Source organism: Cavia porcellus, unplaced genomic scaffold (genome assembly GCF_034190915.1).
Source record: "Cavia porcellus strain 051 isolate PalLab524CR breed Dunkin Hartley unplaced genomic scaffold, mCavPor4.1 scaffold_24, whole genome shotgun sequence".
NCBI classification, from domain to species: domain Eukaryota; kingdom Metazoa; phylum Chordata; class Mammalia; order Rodentia; family Caviidae; genus Cavia; species Cavia porcellus.
The window spans coordinates 21,692,850-21,713,254 of NW_026947507.1; the positions used below are offsets into that span (position 1 = coordinate 21,692,850).

Sequence of the window (20,405 nt, forward strand, 5' to 3'; positions counted from 1 at the left end):
ATTATATATGCATGCTGCAAGTGCAGTAGTATGTGATTTTTATGAAGAAGTTCTAAATTAGCTGACATTTTTCATTAAAATATATTAATCATACTTTAACCTAATAGAACTTTATATTGATAATTTGATTATGTTTTCCTTTTCCCACTTTAGAGACAGACTAGAAATAGAATTGGCTTTTCCAAGGCTCTTCTCCAGCTAATAACAACTTCCTCAGTAATAGTTACAATATGATTATTACATTTGTTACTAGTAATGTATAATTTGGAAAGTGTCATGTCTTATTAATCCATCCCAGTCGTTCTATGGCTCTTATAGGAAATATTAGAACTCTCAGATGTGCCGCATTTTCTGTTTGAGGTTATTAAACTAATTGATAGGACTTTTAATTGTTGACTTAAAACTATATAGGTTTCATATTATTTTCCTGACGTCACTGCCTTTTCCCTCTTGGAAAGTAGGCAGAAAAATCTGTCCAATACATCCCCTTCTTATTTCATAGACTTTATTGGAGGGGATTTTCCATATTCAGGTTTTCCTATAAAGACCCTTCCTTTATGTGAAATTTCCTGTTGACATCTCCTAGCTACAAGTAAAGTCAGGCATGCATTTGACTGCAGCTGGCAGTTCCTTAGCATCTACTAATTTCAGTACCAAAAAGTCCTTCATAAATTTGAAATCAGTGGCAAATTAGTGAGATGCTGTCTTAAAATAAAAAAAATAAAAAGGAGCTGGGATGTGGCCCAGCTTTATTGCAGGTTTATTTCTAAGTTCACAAAAATAGATAAATAACCACATGAAGCATTTCTGAGCGATATGCCAAAGGATGCTAAGCAAAGGAGATGGCACTTACATAAGAGACAAAACATTATGGAACTTAGTGTGCATAGTGAAATGAAATCACATTATAAATTCATAGTCTTTCTGGGTGTGGTAACGCACACCTGAAATCCCAGGACTCAGGAAGACTGTTGCAAGTTTGAGACCAACTTGGGTTGCAAAGTGAACTCAAGGCCAGCCTGAACTGTATAGTGAGACCCTGTCTAAAAAAGATGAAAAAAATTGTAGTCTTAAGTTCAGTCATTAAGTAAATCTTCTGTGTTTATTTTATTACAAGTAAAAAAAAAAGGTGTTTGATTTTTGTGTTTGTGAATAAATATCCCCATATAAATTATTCTCAACTGTACAACTTTTGTAGTTTCTCTTTAAATTCTTTAATTTAGTTCTCTGATCAGATAAAATGAATGAGAACTGCTGGCCTTCACAAAATTAATAGATTGCACGTTTACATTAGCAAATATGAAAGCCTATAAGGGGAAAAAAAGAAACGAAAGAGAGAATATGAGAGCAGTCATCTTGATCATTGCTGCTGCTGTGTTCACACAAGACAATGGAACTCTCCCTCTGACCTGCAGAGGATGGACTTCTGCTAGTCAACTGCTTCTATCCAGAAAGTCCAGTTTTCACAACATACTACATCTCTTACTTTTTTATTTCTTTTTACTGCTTAAACCTTATAGTTCAATTAAAATTCCATTTGTTCATTTCACTATGGTTGAAATGTACACGTAAAAACTAATATATATATATATATATATATATGATATATATCTTTTCTCATATTGAAAGAAAAGTTAGAAATACAGATAGAATTATTTTGTTGTATAATTACTTATTGTTAAAATGCAAGGGTTATTTTTTAACATCTTCAAAATATTCTTTTGAAAGTAAAATTAAATGCAGTGTCCAGTTTGCCTTCTATGACGTGATGTTGTATGAACAAGTTTATCATCATGGTACTAGATTTTACATTGTATAAATGGACAAGATGAGCAAAACCAGCTAAATCCTTTTTTTTTTTTTTTTTTTTTTTTTTTTACTTTTTAAAAGCTATTCTTCAAGAGAACAATTTATGGGTATTCTCTGATATGGTAGTTGTTATGTTAGTGATTTCTTTGATACCGACTCTTACACAATATCTCTGCCACTTGTCAGTGCAAATAACCAGTACATTCAGTACCAGTTTGTATTTTTCCCCTTGGTTTTTCATGCCTAATTTTCTAGAATTCACTTTGTCCCAAAATATGTATTTATTTGTTTGGAATTATATGTGGTAGATTTTGCTTCATATTAACTTGAGATGGGGTTAATTCACCTGGACTTCACTTAGATTCTTACTGCTTCTTGCTCCTGCTTTGGTTTATCTATTGGGTTCTCGGTTTTCCTCTACACTGTGGCTAATAGAAATCTTCACTGCTCCACTCAAGGATCCACACAACTTTCTCCTTCTTCTCCCAAAATTGTTTAGTCTTCCTCAGGAGGAGACCAGCATGGGCTCTGTTTTCTGCTTTCTTAATGCATCTGTCTCTAAACCGCTACTGCTCCCCCATCTCCAGTCTTAGAAAACATCGTGCTCTCCAACTGTAGTTCTAGGTTTTTTCCTCTGTTCTCTCTTATTTGCTTTGCTGATCCTGCAATAACATTTTTTCCTGTATGTCAGTCCTGTTCTTCCAGATTTTCTTTCATTTTCTGACATGCAGAGGCAAAAATTAGCTTGAGAAACATTGATTTTTCTCTTTTTGCCCAAGGCTTCCCCTTTATCCTAATAACACAGTTTTGGGAAGTGGGATGTAGTCAGTTTCCTTACCTTGAGCTCATTCCTTAGCTTTCCGAGACTCCGGCTACAATTCTGGAAAGAGACTTCTTAAAAGTCACTACTTACTTTTCTTCTGGTCACCAAATCTGATGTCCTCTTTGTTCCCACTCTAGTCTCCTTGGGCTAGCTGAAAGGAAAGAATATTAGTCATATTTCTTTTGATAGACGTTTTAATGCCTTTACGGTAGCTTTTTAAAATTTTTGCTGATTAGGAAACTGAGGGTCAGAAACTTTGAGTAAGTTGTTTATATTTACATCATCTTTTAATGGTGGAGCCCAGATTTTTAGTCCCTCTTGTAAGAAGTATGGCTTTAAACTCCAATATGTAAGTATGTTTAGCACACTTTGCATCTTTAAATCTTAGACTCTTGGCTCTGGGACATTATTCTACTGTTTGACATAGTCTCTCCTTATGAACCTTTTTATTCAAGATCCTTAACTTATACTTACAATCTTTACTTTTTTTCTATTCCCTAATACTGTTGCCAATTATCTACTGTGACTTTTTAGTTTATCAGCACCTCAAAGTTATCACTCTAAGACCAAACTTATCACTGTGTCCTTAAAATCAACCCTTTTTATAACTTGCCCCTCACAAATCACGTTTTTTTTTTTTTTGTCAGTCGTTTTTCTGTTAAGCTAGAAACATGAATTAATGTTCCCTTTTATTGTCCTTTGGCCTGATAGCCAGCATATTTATCAAGTATATTCATTTCTTTTATGTAGTTTATGGAGTTCTAGTAATGTTTTTTTTTAAATTTGTTATTTCCTTTTTAATTCTGTTTTATCACACATTCATTCCTGAACAAATAAGTAGCCCACTAATTTATTTCTATTATTTCTCTTTATACTATGAGTCCCTCCTTATTCAAGAGAGGGGTTATGTTCCAAGAAACCTAGTGGATTTATAAAACTGTAGCTATTGCTGAAGCTATGCATACTAAGATTTTTTCCTTTGCATACATACTTATGAAAACGTTTAATTTCCAAATTAAACACACAGTTATTAGAAGTGATCACCATAAAATAGAACAATCATAAAAATGCTTTGTAATGAAAGATGTATAAATGTATTCTCTGTCTTAATATCTTCTTGTAATTTCTTTCACCTTTTCATGTAGAAGCATTTTATGGTTTCCTGTTGGCATATCTGAATCGCTTACATTACCATTCTTAAAGCTTTGGGGCCATTCGTAAGTAAAGAACAGAGCACAGATACCACAAAGTTAGATCTTATAACCGAGATGGCTATAAAGTGACTAATGGACACAGCGAAGATACATGTCCTATGGGATGGAGCTGGACAGCAGATTTTATCATACTACTCAGAATGGCGCACAGTTTAAAATATATACATTACTTCTGAAACTTTTCATAGTATTTTTAGATCACAATTGAATGTGCATCGGGACCGGGACTATAACTCAGCAGCACAACACATGAGTTCAATTCCTAGTACAAAAAAAGAAAAATGAATATGCAAAACTGAAAAGATAAGAAAGCAAAACCATGACTGAAGAAAGAAAACTCTACTGTTAAACTGATACCGCAAGATATTGCTTCACCATTTTAAAAAGGCCTACAGAGGACTGCAGGTGCATATAGATAGAGAAAAATTCTTACCGTAAAATTCCATGCTACTTCTACTGCAGCGTAGTTCATTCCTGTTCTCAGACCAACGTTATCTCCCTATTTTCCCTGAATATTACCTGAGCTTTTATTTTATATTGCTTTTATTTAACAGTGTTAACTGCAGGGTTATTCCTCATTGTGCCTCTCACTCAGCCATCTAAACTCTTAGCATTTTCCCCAAACTTTATCCAAAAATTTCTTCCTTTCACTGAACTATTGAAACATTTATTTTTTCATGCACATTTATTTAGACTGTATTCAACTTTCATGCATAGTAGATTTGTCATATGCATATGTTCCAGTTATTTCTGTAAATGTCATATAACCATTATATAGTGTCTTATACTACTGTTACTTATTGAATGTGATATATAGTATTTGTGTTAAATATATTTTAGTGAAGGTATAGGCAATTGGTTTTGTTTTTTAATATACACATATATTTTCCAAGGAAAAATGAGGCCAAATACCTATTTTAATAACAGGCAGCTTTTTTAGAACATCTGTTTTGGCCAATAGTCACATGTCATCTAAGAGCCTATCGTTATGCTGTGTAACCAACCCTCATAGGACTGACATCACCATAATGTGTCTCACAGTGACCTGACAGGGATGTCTTAGAATTCTCTCACAACTGAAAAAGGAACTGTAGTGTGACCGCAACAGCTCAAATGATTCTAAAAGTTAAGCAGAATTGAGTTTTCATAAATTAATTAAAATATATATGAACAAGGGCCGGTGATTTAGCTAACGGCCTTGGTGCCTGCCTGGCTTCCCTTATGTAGCACTCCCCGTTAACTGGCTCGCACCGTTTACCCTCCTTCACGCATCTAGAATAGCGATTCCTAACCTGCAGTCCTTTGCCAGCTTCAGGTGTTTAGTTTGTATTTTTAAAATGCAAACACAAAATCAAAAAATTGTAAGTGATGCATGCACACATTATAGTGCGAAGGAGTTCCACAGAGTTGATATGCAAAGGAATTCCAGGCCCAAAAGATAATTTAAGAACTTTACTTAACACTACATACAATGTCTGCCCCTATTTCCTTAAAACATAGTCGTTAGGATGTCTTAAGGTCTTAATCTTCTTTTTAAATATTGTCTTCTTTTAAAAATATGCTTTAATACCAGTACATTCCTCCTTATATAATGTTATTGATGCACCATTCAGCAATCCCGGGAGGTTCTGACTTCCTTTATCCAGATAGCATCTAGTATGCTTCATAAAATTAGTTACACACATAGTAGATCTTATAATCATGTGAACTATAGCAAGCTGCACCTTTCCTTCTACTGGAAAATATATTTATATTAGTGCAGACTAATACCAATTCTTACAGTTTCCTTGGCCTTGAAAGATAAAATATATGCACAAATAGGCACACACAGGTGAGTGTTTTAATCGTGACTAATTATTACATGCTGTGTGGCCTAGAGATTGCTCTGTATTTTTCTTCTAAATCTTAAAAGCAGAATACTTACACAACTTATTAAATAAACCTGATTATTTAGTAGATCGTATGCTGCAGTATATGTTTATATTTCATTATTACGGAAAAGGGTGATTGCCAGCTTGCTTAGTAGACACAATAATAATTTGGTTCATGCTCTTTCCTATTGTCTTTCCATTACCCTTCACTCTGGTGGCCCTCCTAAAAGTAATCTGTGCCAGAGAAACCTCAGGCTTTCCTCATAAGATGAACAGAGTTGATCTACTTCAGGATTGTTGCCAATTTTCAGGATTTCACTTAAAATTCTTTGTGGATGTGCTTATTCCTATTCAGTATACTTTACTTTAGAGAATTCAGATAGCTTACTTAAATTCTCAAAAACATGTTCCAAAAGGACACAGCCAATGGTATATTTTTACATGAAAGAAATACAAAGATACTTTAGAACTAAATAGGGATCAAGTAATATTAAAATGACATGTGTCACTAGGAATTGTATCCCACTCAGTTCAGTGGCTCACTCAGTGGGTTATTTTGCATAATGTTTAAAAAGTAGATTAGGATTATTTTAAATGGTGATTTAAGTATGAATAAAGAATCTATTAAATATTACTTTACATTTCTTGGTCTTTTAATCGCTTCAGTTAAAATTAAATACTGTAAATAATTCTAAAATATTATTATTCTTTTACGTTGAGAAATTTTGGAAACAAAACTCACTCAACTTTTGCTAAAGCAGATCAATTAAACATACAGTCAACTCTCGGTTATTCAAACTAATGGAGGAAAGGATGGAACAAGCTTTACTATTTCTGTAGTGGCCCTTCCCAACCACATTGCTGAGAGCCTCTTTCCAAGCAATTTTTTGGGCTGTTTTCATCATACTACATTTTCTAATCCTTGTATCCAGGACACAGTGACATGTGGGTTGAGATAATAAGGAAGTCTCACTCCTTTTTTTAGATATACATTTTTTAAATCAATACCTTGTGAAATTTCCTATGTACTACGAAAATTCACATGAAAAATTTAGCATTGCTATTAAGATACTGTTCTTATGTCTCATAAAATTACCATTATGTAAGTCTTATATTTTAATTGCAGTTTATAATTTTAACTTTTCAAAAACATCACTTCTTTCGACCAAAATGCTATTTAAATTTTTTGATGTAAACATTTTAGAAAAAAAGTTTTGAGTCTATAGAAATTCTTCCAAATTTTTAAATTCTAATATGCAGTATTTCTGCATGCTGTGTGTTCGTAGAGAAATGCTGACACGAGGAATTTATGTGTAAAACTTGTGTTGTGTGTATACGATACCTCATTTTCTCCGCCGGTTAGCTGCACACATTGTGCCACTATCCAGACATGGGCATTCATGGGCTGCATGTATCTGGATATCTGCAAGTTGAAATAAACACACCTACCTTTTATTTCAATAACCGCACATTCAAATCCACCCAGGACACTTATTTGAATGTGACTTCCTTATATGTGAGATAGCACTGGTTTCAGTGTTTGACTTTCTTGTTGTGTTTTGTTGTTGCTGATTTCAATCTAAAGTAGATACAAACTGAATAATACTGTCTCTGGAAAACTTTGCATGCAGAGAAAAGGAAATTCAAAGATAAATCCTATGAAAAATATTGAAACTGTTTGTCTTACTATGTTGTGCCTCGGTGTATATTGTAGTTAGATTTTTGTAAAACATAGTAATGCTTAAAGTCAAAGTAGTAAAACCCTTGAGCCAGCCTTGCGTTTGGCCTACTTTACTTTAAGTCATTTAATTTTTTTCAAAATAAAATTGTTAATCTTTCATTTGGAGATTATTTTTTCTCAAAATCATGCATCTAAAACGTGCATCTTAGCTTTAAGTAATCGTGTTTCCTTTTAAACAGGAAATGTTTGTTACAAGGCTTATTTTATAGTCTGTACTGTGGTTCCTTCTCTGTTCTCTCCCAAATTAGGTAGTATTTCTGGAGGTTTTAGTTTTGCTTTGCTTTGCTTTTCTTTGGGGGGGGGGGGGTTTACCGGATTTTGTTGTTGTCCTTGTTGTTGTTGTTTTAGGGAGGTTGCCAGAAATCAAACTCACAACCTTAAGCTTGCCAGGCAGGCACCTTGTGCCACTGAGCTAAGACCCTGGCCCCTAGGCCATATTTCTGTGTAGTTAGTTTTACCTGACATGTGCCAGAAAATTAAATTAAAATTTCTTTAGGAATCTTAACTTTGAATTTCCTACTTTTCATTGCATGTAAATTGTCAAACATAAATAATAGTTTCAGTTCAGGTTCTAGCTTGTATTTTGCATGATAAAACTATAAAAAGTCTAGTGATGCTGAAAAGAATTTATAGCTATAGTTCTGCTATTGTTTTATTGTTACAATTTATGAATAAAGGCTGATTTTATTTACATAGACTTGTCTTTCTATCTTAGGGGGTAAACTACTTCATGTCCAAGGGTATCCTAGATGATTCGCCAAAGGAAATAGCAAAGTTTATCTTCTGTACAAGAACGCTAAATTGGAAAAAACTGAGAATCTACCTTGATGAAAGGTAAAAAAAAAAAAGAAAGCTTAAATTTTTATCAGAAATTAGTTAACACTGCTATAGTTTGTCTATCCCTGCCATAAGCAACTGTTAAAAATTGGAGATTTTGATCATATAATCATGGATTAATTCAGTAAAATCGAAGAATATTGTAATAATGCATAACTATATAATAGAATGCTACTGATTAAAAACAATAAAGAACATATATATAAATATTTTTATAATTGTAAATAACCTAACTGTATGTAAATAAAGATTGTTATCCATGTAGAGATTGTTATCCCTGGGACACTGTGGGGTCATTAAAAAGAGTGTGGTAGATCCATGTGGTAGTGTATACCTATAATCCCCCTACTTAGGGATGCTGAGGCAGGAGGATCATGAGTTTAAGGCCAGCCTTGGCAACATAGCAAGACCCTGTCTCAAAAATGAACAAACAAAAAACTGTGTGTACTATATGAAAAAGCAAAGCCAAATTGTAAAGCAATATATATTATATGTAGGCATTTTTTAAAAATCTGCGTAAATAATTGCTACCTGTATAAATGTGGCTTAATATGAGAGAAGTATTTCTTAACTTTCATAATTTGAAAAACATACGAGTGCTAAAAAAAAGAGCATCCTATGGCTACTGGATTTAGGAAAACAGCTAAAACATTCTTATTACTGAAAATTTTTCTTTATTTCACAAATAGAACTCTTGACTGTACTTTGTTTTGTGTAACCTACTCATGAAAGAGTTGAAATTGTCTTCTAAAAAAATTGTTTTCGAAGTGATTATACTTTTAACATTTAAGGCTATACTTTTATAGGATTGTCTGAGCTGACAATAAACATTTTTATCTAAAAATGACTATTTTTATCATTTTAATAAAGTTAACTAAAGCTGTAATCTTTTCTTTTTCTATAGGAGAGATGTGTTGGATGACCTTGTAACCTTGCATAATTTTAGAAATCAGTTCTTACCAAATGCACTGAGAGAATTTTTTCGTCATATCCATGCCCCTGAAGAGCGTGGAGAATATCTTGAAACTCTTATTACAAAGTTCTCACATAGGTTCTGTGCTTGTAATCCTGATTTAACACGGGAACTTGGCCTTAGTCCTGGTAAGTATGCACACATGTGCACACACATGCACACACACATATATATGTAATACATATATTTTTTTCACATTAGTTCCTGCCCTCTCTCCTGCCATCTCTAGGCAAAAACAAGTCTTCTGTGGGTAAAAATATTTCTACTGTTTAAAAGAACTTCTTGTAACATTGTAGTGGTTACTGCATTTAGGAACACTTGGGTAGACCTTTAGTCACATATAGAATTTACATGTAGTAAATCAACTTTTGGGAAGAAAGTTAGACAAACCTATATAAATTCTTTAACATCATTCTTGAGTGCTGAATATGTTTACTTGTATAATTGAAAACTTGAAAAATTACTTTTAAAACTTCAGTCCACACATTTTATGTAGAACTACTTTTTTTCTGACAAAATGTAATACAATTAGCTCTTACCATGTATAAGTATATGTTTATGTATATATATCAGATATATATTTCCTTGTATGGGTGTATGTGGTCCTGCTTGAGTCTCCTACATACTTTTTCATTTGATGCCACTTTACTTATTTCTTCATAGCAAAAAAAAAAAAAAAAAAAAAATGCACTGTGCCTGTCTTTTTTAAGCAGAGATTGTAAGACATTTACACATCATATGAAATTCATTAAACAGGCTTTACAGGATATAATGTTTAGCTTAACTTTCTTAAGACTGCAGAATTGTAAAATATCAGTAGCATAGTAGTAACAACTATCCTAAAATTTGTTACTATTATAATATTAATCACCTATTTGCCCAAAGTTTATATAGATAAAATTACTTTGGTGAATAGGATTTAAGTCTGGGAATCTTTTCCATATCGATTTACTCTTGAAATTGATGTAAATTCCGTAGACTTTTTAAATAAATCTCAAATGAAAATATTAATAATCTTAAAAACTGTTTACATTTTATTGTAGTGCCAGTTCAGTGTAAATAATGTATTTGAAAGCAAAAAATAAAAGAATATGCTAAAATTTCTAAATCTAAAGTGAACTTTCACTACAAACTCCTAAGCCATTGTAAAATTATTTTAAATTGGAGAAACTACTCACTGAGCTGACATTCATGCTCTATAGTAACTGCCCCACTTTTCCCAGTATTGAAGAATTTTCCAGGATACAAGACTGTCAGTGCTAAATTAGAAAGTTCAGAAACGAGTTGGCTATCCAATGTTTAGTATCAACTAATTTACTATCTTAAAATTATGAACATTTTTACCTGACATAAACACATTTGGAATACCTTTTAAAATAGGTCGCAATTTCAAGCGTTTCTTTTTCCTTCCAGATGCTGTCTATGTACTGTGCTACTCGTTGATTCTACTTTCCATTGACCTCACTAGCCCTCATGTGAAGAATAAAATGTCAAAAAGAGAATTTATTCGAAATACCCGTCGTGCTGCTCAAAACATTAGTGAAGATTTTGTAGGGCACCTTTATGACAACATCTACCTTATTGGCCACGTGGCTGCGTAAAAGCACAATTGCTAGGACTTTAACTTTTTACTTCAGACTAAAGCTATCCAAGGACTCATTAGCAGATGTGAGGTTATAACCGTGTTGGTCATTCTACCCTCTGTATGCAGTCAAGCTTGAGTATACAACTTCTTTTTCTTTCACTATTTTCTTTTTTAATAATTTCTTGGGGGAACTAAATAATTTTGTAGTCTTTTCTTAATTTTGCTTATTATGTTTTGCACAAAGCCGAGCCATTATCTGACCCAGCTGTTAAAGAATCTTAAACTGACATACATTATACGCTATAAAATGGTGTATCTGTGCATTAGATTGGCCTGAAAAACTTTATCCATTTCCATTTTTTAAAATACAATAGATTGTGTACATATTTAACTAAAGAGATTTATAATCATAATTATTTTATTGTAAAGATTTTAACTAAAGTGTTTCCTTTTCTCTCAAACTGAGTTTTGAAATTTATTTGATTCAAATCAGAGAATATCATTGTCTGTAAAACAGAGAACATTGTTGGATCTGACTTCAGATAGAAACCAATACCAGCTTTCATTTGTATGAATTTGAAGACAGTGTTGATTTGTTATCATGTTGCTGTGCAAAACCAGCACTTATTTGTATAATGTAAATTTATCACTTGATTATTTATTTTAAAATCTTCCAGGTTAGTCAAGTCTTGATAAGCCCCTTAAACCACTTAGGATTTTTTTTAAAGTGTGTTCGAATTTTAAAAGAGCAGAATAAAATGGTATTAGAATTATGGTAAATCTTTGCTTGGTTATATCTGAATGAATTAGTCAAGTGACTATTTTCCTAATCTTGATGATCTATGTGCATAATCCACTGAAGGGGATAATATGAATATTAGCGTATACTCTTCATTTATTCATTCAGTACATCTCTATCAAAGGTCTTCTGTGAACTATGCCCTTTGCTGGGTACGGTTGATAGCTAGATATAAACTCTGCATTAACAGATGTTGCATAATTGAGTAATGGGAGGAAAATACTACTAAATGGAAAGCAAATGGATTAATTATATCCTAATTGACAATTAGTTTATAATTAAAATATACCTCATTAGATTAATAGGGAACATGCTTTATATAGTAAGTTAAAACTTACCTATAAATAAAAAGCAAAGCATTGGAGTGATACAGAATGTGATACATAGAACCACTAACTTACAGAAGTGCAGAATCCGGGTGTTCTTCCAAATCTGATTCCAAGTCAACCAGAGATGTTAATATTACAATCATAAAGATAATATGACAGTTTTTTCAATGAAAAAACCTAACATAAATATATTTTTAATGTCAGAAGGATGTTTTAACTAGTAGGAAATAATTTTCAGATTCTGAAGCAAATATCTAAATAATTTTCACATGTGCATAATTTTGAATTTCATGATAAAATTATAATTTTTGTTTGTTTTTTGAGACAGATTCTCTGTATTTTAGGCTGATCTGGAAATCACTATGTAGTTCAGACTAGTGTTCCTCCTGCCTCAGCCTCCCAAGTGCTAGAATTACAGGTGTGTACCACCATACCTGGCAGAGGAAATACAATTTTTTTTAATCTTCAGACTAATTAATTTTCCAACGATTAAAAAATAGCAATAACATTATTTTGAAGCTGGAAATTAACTTGATTGAACTCCTGATTGGAAGCTCTGGCTGGCCTACCATTGGTGGCAGCTCAAATTTCACATCAGTTCTTTAACCAGGGCTTTTTGCTTGGAACCTGTTCTGTGCACGGATGCTCAGAAATAAGCTAGAATTTGGGTCAAAGTTTATGCACAGGGTTTGCATCTCTCTCACTGGTTCTTTACTCAGGATTTCCCTCTGCATTTTAGGGGGTCACTGTCGTTATATCAAACTCTATCCTATAATTCAAGTCAGTAAAACCACAGACTCCACGTGATTCAAACTAGACTCTAAAAACAGAAAGCTCCCCTAATGCTATCCTCTCCTTCCAAGCATTCTCTCCTCCGTTGTATCAGCCTGTTTTGGATTGTTTTTCACTACTTTCAACTGTTTGATTTTTATATTTTGTCCAGAGTTTGTAGTTTTATCTATTGGAGAATTGGTCTGAAAGAGCTTAAACCTCTCCAACTAAGTACTCTCCTTTTGAAGCTAATTGAATAGAGATTTATTCCTGGTTATTTTAAAAACCAGGTAAGTAGAAATGTTTAACAAGTTCTATCAAAATTCATAATAACGAACATAATAATAGTTTAGTAAATTAAGAATTCAGTGTTTCCCAGTGGAGTCCCACTTGCTTTGGGTAAAGAATATTCTTCATTATTGGAAGAATTTATGTAATGGATATACTATTCCATATAAGATAAAGGCATGCCCAATTTTGCCTCCTACAAGCTAGTGGCATCCCCAGTCACTGTGATGCACAACTAATGCCCCACAAATTTGCAGATGTCTGCTGGGGACACAGTTCCCCTTCGGTTTGGAAATGTGCTGTCTTTCAGATTTTACAGTTGTACCTTTCTACAATATAAATCTCTAGATGACACTTTTTCATTGTCTCCTTTTGTTTTATAAAATTAGCCTGGCATATAAGACCTTTTAGAATCTACCTCAGCTTCTCTTTAAAGCTTCATCAATAGCAGTTCTCAACTGTAATCTGTTCTTTGCCTTTTTAAGCTTTTAGTTTACCCTTTTTTCTCATTTTTTATATCTAAATTTCCCCTCCTCACCTGAAATCCATCTCAGATGTCTGTATCAGAGCTCTCAGAGCATGTCAGGCATACCACTAATGTTCATTACTTCTTTCTCCGTAAGCGATGGTACTTTGTACATATCTGCTGTCAATCATTATCATTTTAGACAAATCTGACTTTTTCATCAGATTTGGCCTCATTAAAGTCACCTGACTTGTCAGTTTCTACTTTTAAAGCCTGATTTAGGAAAATGGCGGAGTATATAGAAAGGAAAAATAAATTTCCAAACCCTGAAAAATGACAACGTTCTGTGATTTGGGGAAAAGTTTTCTATTCTGAGCAGCTGCTTGTCCTGTTATCAAGATGTAGCTAGTAGGAGAAACAACAGGTGGAGGAAAATCAAAACAAAAACAGGAATCCAAATTTTAGCATGGTTTGAGATACTCATTTTTTCTTTTTTATTATGAGTCTTCTATAAGATATTGTAATTATTTTGGGGCATTTGACCACATATGTAACACATCTTAATTCTTTTTTTGCCCCTTCCTTTCCCATCCCTCCCTGGTCCCTGCAATTCGTGATACCCTAGTAGCATATTCACTGACTACACCTGGAGAATAGAGCTACAGTTAGAACTACATGGAGCTGGTCGTTAAACTATGTAAGTTAGTACTTAAAGTACACTAAGTGATGCAGAAGGAAACAACTCCTCTAGGGAGAATGTAGAGTAAAAACAAACAGTTGAGAACTAAAGCATTTTAGGTTTCAGTAGAGAAAATGGAGTGGGAAGAGGATTCACCAAAACTGTAGAAGGACTGCAGAATGATGGTATCCCACAAGCTAAAGCAGAAGAGCGTTAGAAAGGATGCCAGGGCTGGGGTGTGGCTCTGGTACAGCACGTGCCTAGCCAGCAAAAGATGCTGAACTTTCCGTGAACTGAGTGAAGTTTTTCCCATCTATATTCAGCCTTCTTGAGTCAACTTTTTTTCACCCAAAGCTGAGTTCTTTGAGGCTAGAAAATCACAATACTTCTAATGGCTTTTATATTGTCACTAGACAAATACTCCCTCACTCAATGTGTAATCTAAGCTCTGCTGAACCCCACAAGGGTGCTTACGCCTGTCTACACCTTCCTTCCCAGTCAGTGTGTTGTTTCAAGCCCAGAATGTTCCCAACTGGTTACCTGTAGTGTGTATTCCTGTAGAATCACCAAGTAGGGTTTCTAAGACCCAAATCATGTTTTGAAAGAGACAAAAAAGGACAGGGAGGAAAAAAAGGAAAGCAAGGAGGCAGGAAGAGAGAGAAAGATAGAAGAGAGAGAGGGAGGATAAGGGAAATAGGTGGGAAGGAGAAGAGTGGAAATGGGAAGGATGAGAAGGGACGGAAAGGAGGGGAGAGGAAGGGAAGGAGGGATCAAGAAAGAGATTCCTAAAGCCTTAGAACTTCCTCCAAATCTGGCATCAATAACAGTTTTGTTGAATAAATTTTGTTGAAACTAACACCATCTGATCTTAGTAAATCATCTGTTTTTAGCCCTTTAGTCTGTTTTCTCTTCTGGAAATCTGTTAACTCCTCCCTCGTGTAATATTGTTTGTCCTCAGATTCTTTTCCTTCCAAGACAGATTTACCGAGTCTTGCAGATGAAAATGCAATTCTTATACCTCCCTTGCTGTCTCATGTGGGCTACTGGCCCAGAGCAGGTTCTTGATAAATTCAAAAACTTGATGAATTTGATATTTAGCTCTGACAAAAGAATTATTTTGGCTGTAATTCAGTTTCTATATAAACATTTAGACAGGTGACTTTACTATTTCTGGATTTTCAAAATATACTCAGATATGTCAGTTGCCCACAATTTACAAACCAGAATGTATTAGTTAACTTTTAATAGTATTAAAATGAGTTCAGCCTTTGTATTATTCTACATACAAATTTACCTTTCCAGGAATGCTAATTTTAAACACCTGGATGAATCATTGCTACTTTGTCTACTATTTTTAACTTTCAGAATAGGTAATTGATCTTGTCACTTGTTTTAAATTTTAGCAATATTATGAATGTCATTGATTATGGTGTTCAGTAACAGTAAGCTTATTCATAAATCCTCATGTGTCAAATACTGATGTATTCATTCAGATTAGAATATTTTCCATTGCCGAAGAGAACTTTTTCTTAAATAAAACTGTTAATTCAACTTCCTACTATTAACAAAACTGCATGCTCCATTCAAGCATTCATTAGTGAATGTATTCTAGAATGCCATCATAAGTGAATAATCGAATACAAGAAAAGGGAGTATGCACATCTTTTATCACATTGTTTTTGAAGAAAAAAATAAATGGAAATACCTAGATGCCTAAAACTTTAGGGATGTTCTAAAGGCCAACAAATACTGTATTTGAGTATGTACTATGTATCACATGCTATACTAGAACTGGCCAAAAAGAACAAAATATATTCTCATGACCTATGAGATACAACACTGGAAAACATTTATTATAGATACATATTTATGGAAATTACAAACATGTACACATGTAATTATAATTACCATTCAAAACAAAGAATAAACTTATGGGTGGGAAGAAGAGACTAATAAAATATACCAAAATTTTACAATTGATTTTTTAATTTTCTTCAAAATCTTTCTAAGGATGATATATCTTACCATAATAAATGTATTGAATTATTGAAAAAAGAACGATGACAATGTCTCTAATGTACTTGGTACACTTTCTACTCAGAATGTTTTTTTATAGATTTTTATTAAAAAATTGTTTTATTTTTAAAAGGCATTTGGTTAAACTGCTAATTCATATTTAGACAAATGCTTTGTTTCCAAGCTTAGAAAAATCAGATTGTTTAACTTTGTTTTTGCCTAATTGAATTAAAGTCCAGCAAGAAAAAGATACCAAGTCTTTACTGAAGTAATTTTCATTTGTTTAGGGAAAAGAAAAGGAAAGCTTTCTTCTTGGCATGGTCAGGCTAGAAGGTTGGAATTAATTTAAAATGATTAATGAGATTTTGTCAGACTCCTTGACTTTACCACCACTGCAGTTTGTCAGGGCAGCAACCTGGGAAGCCCGGACGCCGCTCTGTCGCCCAAAACCACTCTCCAGGGAGAAAATTAGCTTGAAGGACTCGTGCCAGGTACACGTCAATAGCGTTATCTCTCTGATATTGACAGTTTAAAAGTCTGGATCAGAAATATGTACGTTTGGGGACACACATACCTAAGATATTGTTTTCAGTCTCTTTGCAAGTAGTTAATCACTTTTCAAATATTTAAGTTGTTGACGTTTTCTAAAGGAAACTATTTGAAGACAAAAATCTTTGTTAATGTTCCTCCCTCTTCCTTAATTTGTCTTAAAAGTTAAAATTAAAAACAAAGAAATTTAGAAGCTCAGGTACCTCTTTTTCTAACTTAAAGAATTTGAAAAGTCAAATCATTTTTCACTTTTGAAAACTTTTTTTAAACGTAAACATGACCTAAATTTGTAGTGAAATTTTTCTTTAATTGGTGTGGTTATAGTCTGACTTAACAAACCCTTTTTGATTTATTCATGTGTATATGTTTAAAAATAATGACACAACTAGCTAAAACCAAATTCCTGAATATGGCTCACTAGATCATCTTTTTGTTCTGGTATTGGTATTGTATTTGGTATTATACAAATTATTGTGTTCAGTATTTGTATTTAGCTGAAAATTAAACAAATGTACCCCCACTAATTAAACATTGCATGTGAGTTACCAACAAAAAATAAACATCAATACTGAATTACAGTAACATTGTACAAATTGTTATTTGTATTTATACCAATTACCAATACCAATACAATCCCAATGTTTATCATAGTGTTTAAAGCTCTGTCAAAAAAGGTTCAGGTGAAAGAAGTTTATTCTAATGAGAACATCATAGAAAGGACTTAAATAGACAGTGGAGGACTCCTCTCATAGAAACTTACTATAGTATGCATTTGCCAGTTTTTAGCAACACAAAATAATGAAGAGTGACTTTACATTGGACATTGTTGGAATAGTGGTCTCTTCCAAGTTGTGTGGATGATGCACATTACATGGAAAGAGTCCTACTCGAGCACTACCTCTAATGAATATCCAGCAGAGTGGGCCAGCAAAATTTACCAAGGGCGCTATTGGTTTTATTTTATTTTCAAACTCATGACCTCACGCTTACCAGGCAGATGCTTATGCTACTGAGCTAAATCCCTGGCCCAAGCACGCTGTTTGTACTGAGAGGACAATAAAAGGAGCAAAATAAAATAGTTGCATGATCATGCCAGTACTATCGGTGAGCTATTGCATTGCTCTGCAGTGAGTTTCTTCAGAAGCAGATATTGTTCTCAATCCTAAGGCTTTCAAATAGTTATTATGTTTCTAAAAATTCTCAAAATTCATATACCCTATTTTCAATGTCAGTTTTGATGTTATTGCATTTTAGTTTCTTCATTATGTATTCTTTCCCTAAAAATGGACTGCAAAACCGAATGTAGCCAATAGTCATCTTGGAACAAGGAAAACGCATAGTATTTTCTGTATTGTCTATCAAAAAGGCTATCCCATTGTCAAAGAAGCAAACAAAAAAACCCTTGAATGGGACCAGGCTCCTACCGGATTAGGGGAAATCCGAAGCTGTGTAACAGCTGTCCCACTGGGGGCATTTATTACCATGATGGATTTGCATTGTTTCTGGGTCTGGTTGTCAGCCTCAGAAATCTGGTTATGTCAGTGGATTTCAAGCAAATTTTTGTGACATTGATTTTAAATACAGAACAACAGAAAATATTACAGTAATAACCTCCTTACTGCTCAGGACCTTCATTTGCTTTACCACCTAACCTGCACAGTAAATTGATTAGTGATGCTAGAATCACACCAAGGATATTTTGTCAGACTATAATAGCCATTTATTTCTCAATAGAGATAATATTACACATTTAAACTTTGATAGCTAAAATCACCAATCTTTGCTTCTGCGTGTCTTTATTTTACTATTGAACAGTGTTTTGCCCTTCCCCTCACCAGTTTGTCTTTCCTTGGCTCACAATGCTCCTAATACTTTCACTTATTAAATGAACTTGCTACAATTTTAATGTACCTCATCACATTATATGGAAAATCTAAAGTCATTTTCACATACTGAAGTTCTGCTACACATAGTCAAGACCACTGTAGCCCTCAGCTACCTGTAACAGGTCAAAGAATTCAGGGCACTATTTTATATTATAGTGAAGTTTTAATTTAAATATTCAAATATGCACTTAATGATGGCCCATTTTGTGCAAGGAACGAAGGTATTAGGTGCAATGAAAGAGACAAGAAATAAAAAGAAAAAAGAAAAACCAATTATGCCTCGTTAAGGGCTTTGATGAGAGGAAACCAAGCAATCCAGCTCTATGACCCTTCACATCAGCACAGTTCTTCAGAGTAATGTGACATTTGGAGGATCGCATGACCATTTACAGGGCTAGGAGACACTTTCCCATGTACTTTGTATATGTTATTAACTTAAGGAAAAGCAGAATAAAATGTGTTATTTTAATATCTGTGTCACAGACTGGGAGGACAGATGATTGAAGGCATGGAAATGAAAGTACGCAACTCATTGAGTAGTGAGTAATCTTTTGGAAATGGAATGTAAGGCATGAGCAACAATTTAATGCAAAAAAGCCTAGAAAATATAGGTTGCAGAGCAAACAGGCTGAAACGGAGTTGGTACGTTACTTTATAGATACTTGAAGTTTTTGAGAAGAAATGTGTCATTCTAATCTGTTTTATGAAGAGCTTTCTAATGTCAGTATAAAATATGAAATTCAAAAATACAATAGAATATAGTGTCAGGTAATCAATGAAGATTTATAATTATGCACTTGTAATTTTCCAAGTGAACTTTGATGGAAATCTGAACTTCAGCAATCACTGAAGTGGAAGTGACAGGAAAGATTTGAGAGACCCTTAAATAAGCGATCTTGGCCCACTCACTATCAGCTGTGAGACATAAAAATAGATATAAAAATAAAGGTGTGAAATTACTCCAAATAGTCCGAAGGTGTTGCCCTACAGATTCAGGTATAGGCCATGTTCCATGGGGTAGAGAGGAAGTGGTGGTGAGATGGCAGATACAGGAAGGAGCTCACTTTTGGTCTCTTAAGATTCAGAGAAGACACTCATCAGAGTAACACAGTGCTCAGATGGGAGCAAAAGGCCAAGGCAACATTCTGAGAGCCCTCAGCATAGAAACGGTAGGCAAAACGATGAGAAAAGTTGTCTATATTGGCATAGTCATCAGCACTTAGTACAATGCATGCAAATAATATGATCTAGATAAATATAAGTTGAACAAACTGATTTTGACAAGGGTTCTCAGACCAATTGTTCCAAAATATGAAAGTACTGTAGTGACATGCCTTGGATAAAAAAGGAGACCATTCTGTCTCAATGTAAAAAATCTTTCACAATAAAAATTTTAAATTAAACAACCAACTTTGTTCAGAAAGTTTCCTCTTGCTACTCCATGTTCTGGCCAGTGAAAGGTGCTGAGCTTCTCAAATGTTCTTGGCGGCTATAGATGTAGTGTGTGTTTCAAAAAAGCTCTAAGAAAGGATTTTGAATGTTTTCACCATACATGACAAATGTTTGAGGAAATAGGTTTATGCCAACATAAAGATTATACAATATACAAAGGGTGACTGAAAAATATGGCATGTGGTTAAATGTTTTACAGTAAAAGACATTGCTTTCAATCCCCTCGGAGTACTTGCCCTTACTCTGAACCTTCTTATTCTATCAATCTTGCCACTTTCTGAAGAAGTTCTGAAAGTACTTTCATGAATGTCTTTATA

The 20,405-nt window shown here is 33.7% G+C and overlaps 1 protein-coding gene across 3 annotated transcripts in view; it reads left to right on the forward strand.

Moving 5' to 3' along the window:
- Fbxo8 (F-box protein 8) overlaps positions 1-11,633 on the forward strand; it is a 40,587-nt gene extending 28,954 nt beyond the window's left edge. For 2 of the 3 annotated variants that reach the window (XM_003469126.5, XM_063234746.1), the window contains exons 4-6: positions 8,174-8,292; positions 9,200-9,396; positions 10,682-11,633. In XM_003469126.5, the coding sequence (XP_003469174.1) occupies positions 8,174-8,292; positions 9,200-9,396; positions 10,682-10,869 (504 nt within the window). In that variant the 3' untranslated portion in view covers positions 10,870-11,633. Of the gene's footprint in view, positions 1-1,910; positions 4,252-8,173; positions 8,293-9,199; positions 9,397-10,681 lie in introns of those variants that run through there. The other variant, XM_063234747.1, reaches the window with a different exon arrangement.
- Positions 11,634-20,405: the final 8,772 nt, after the last annotated feature.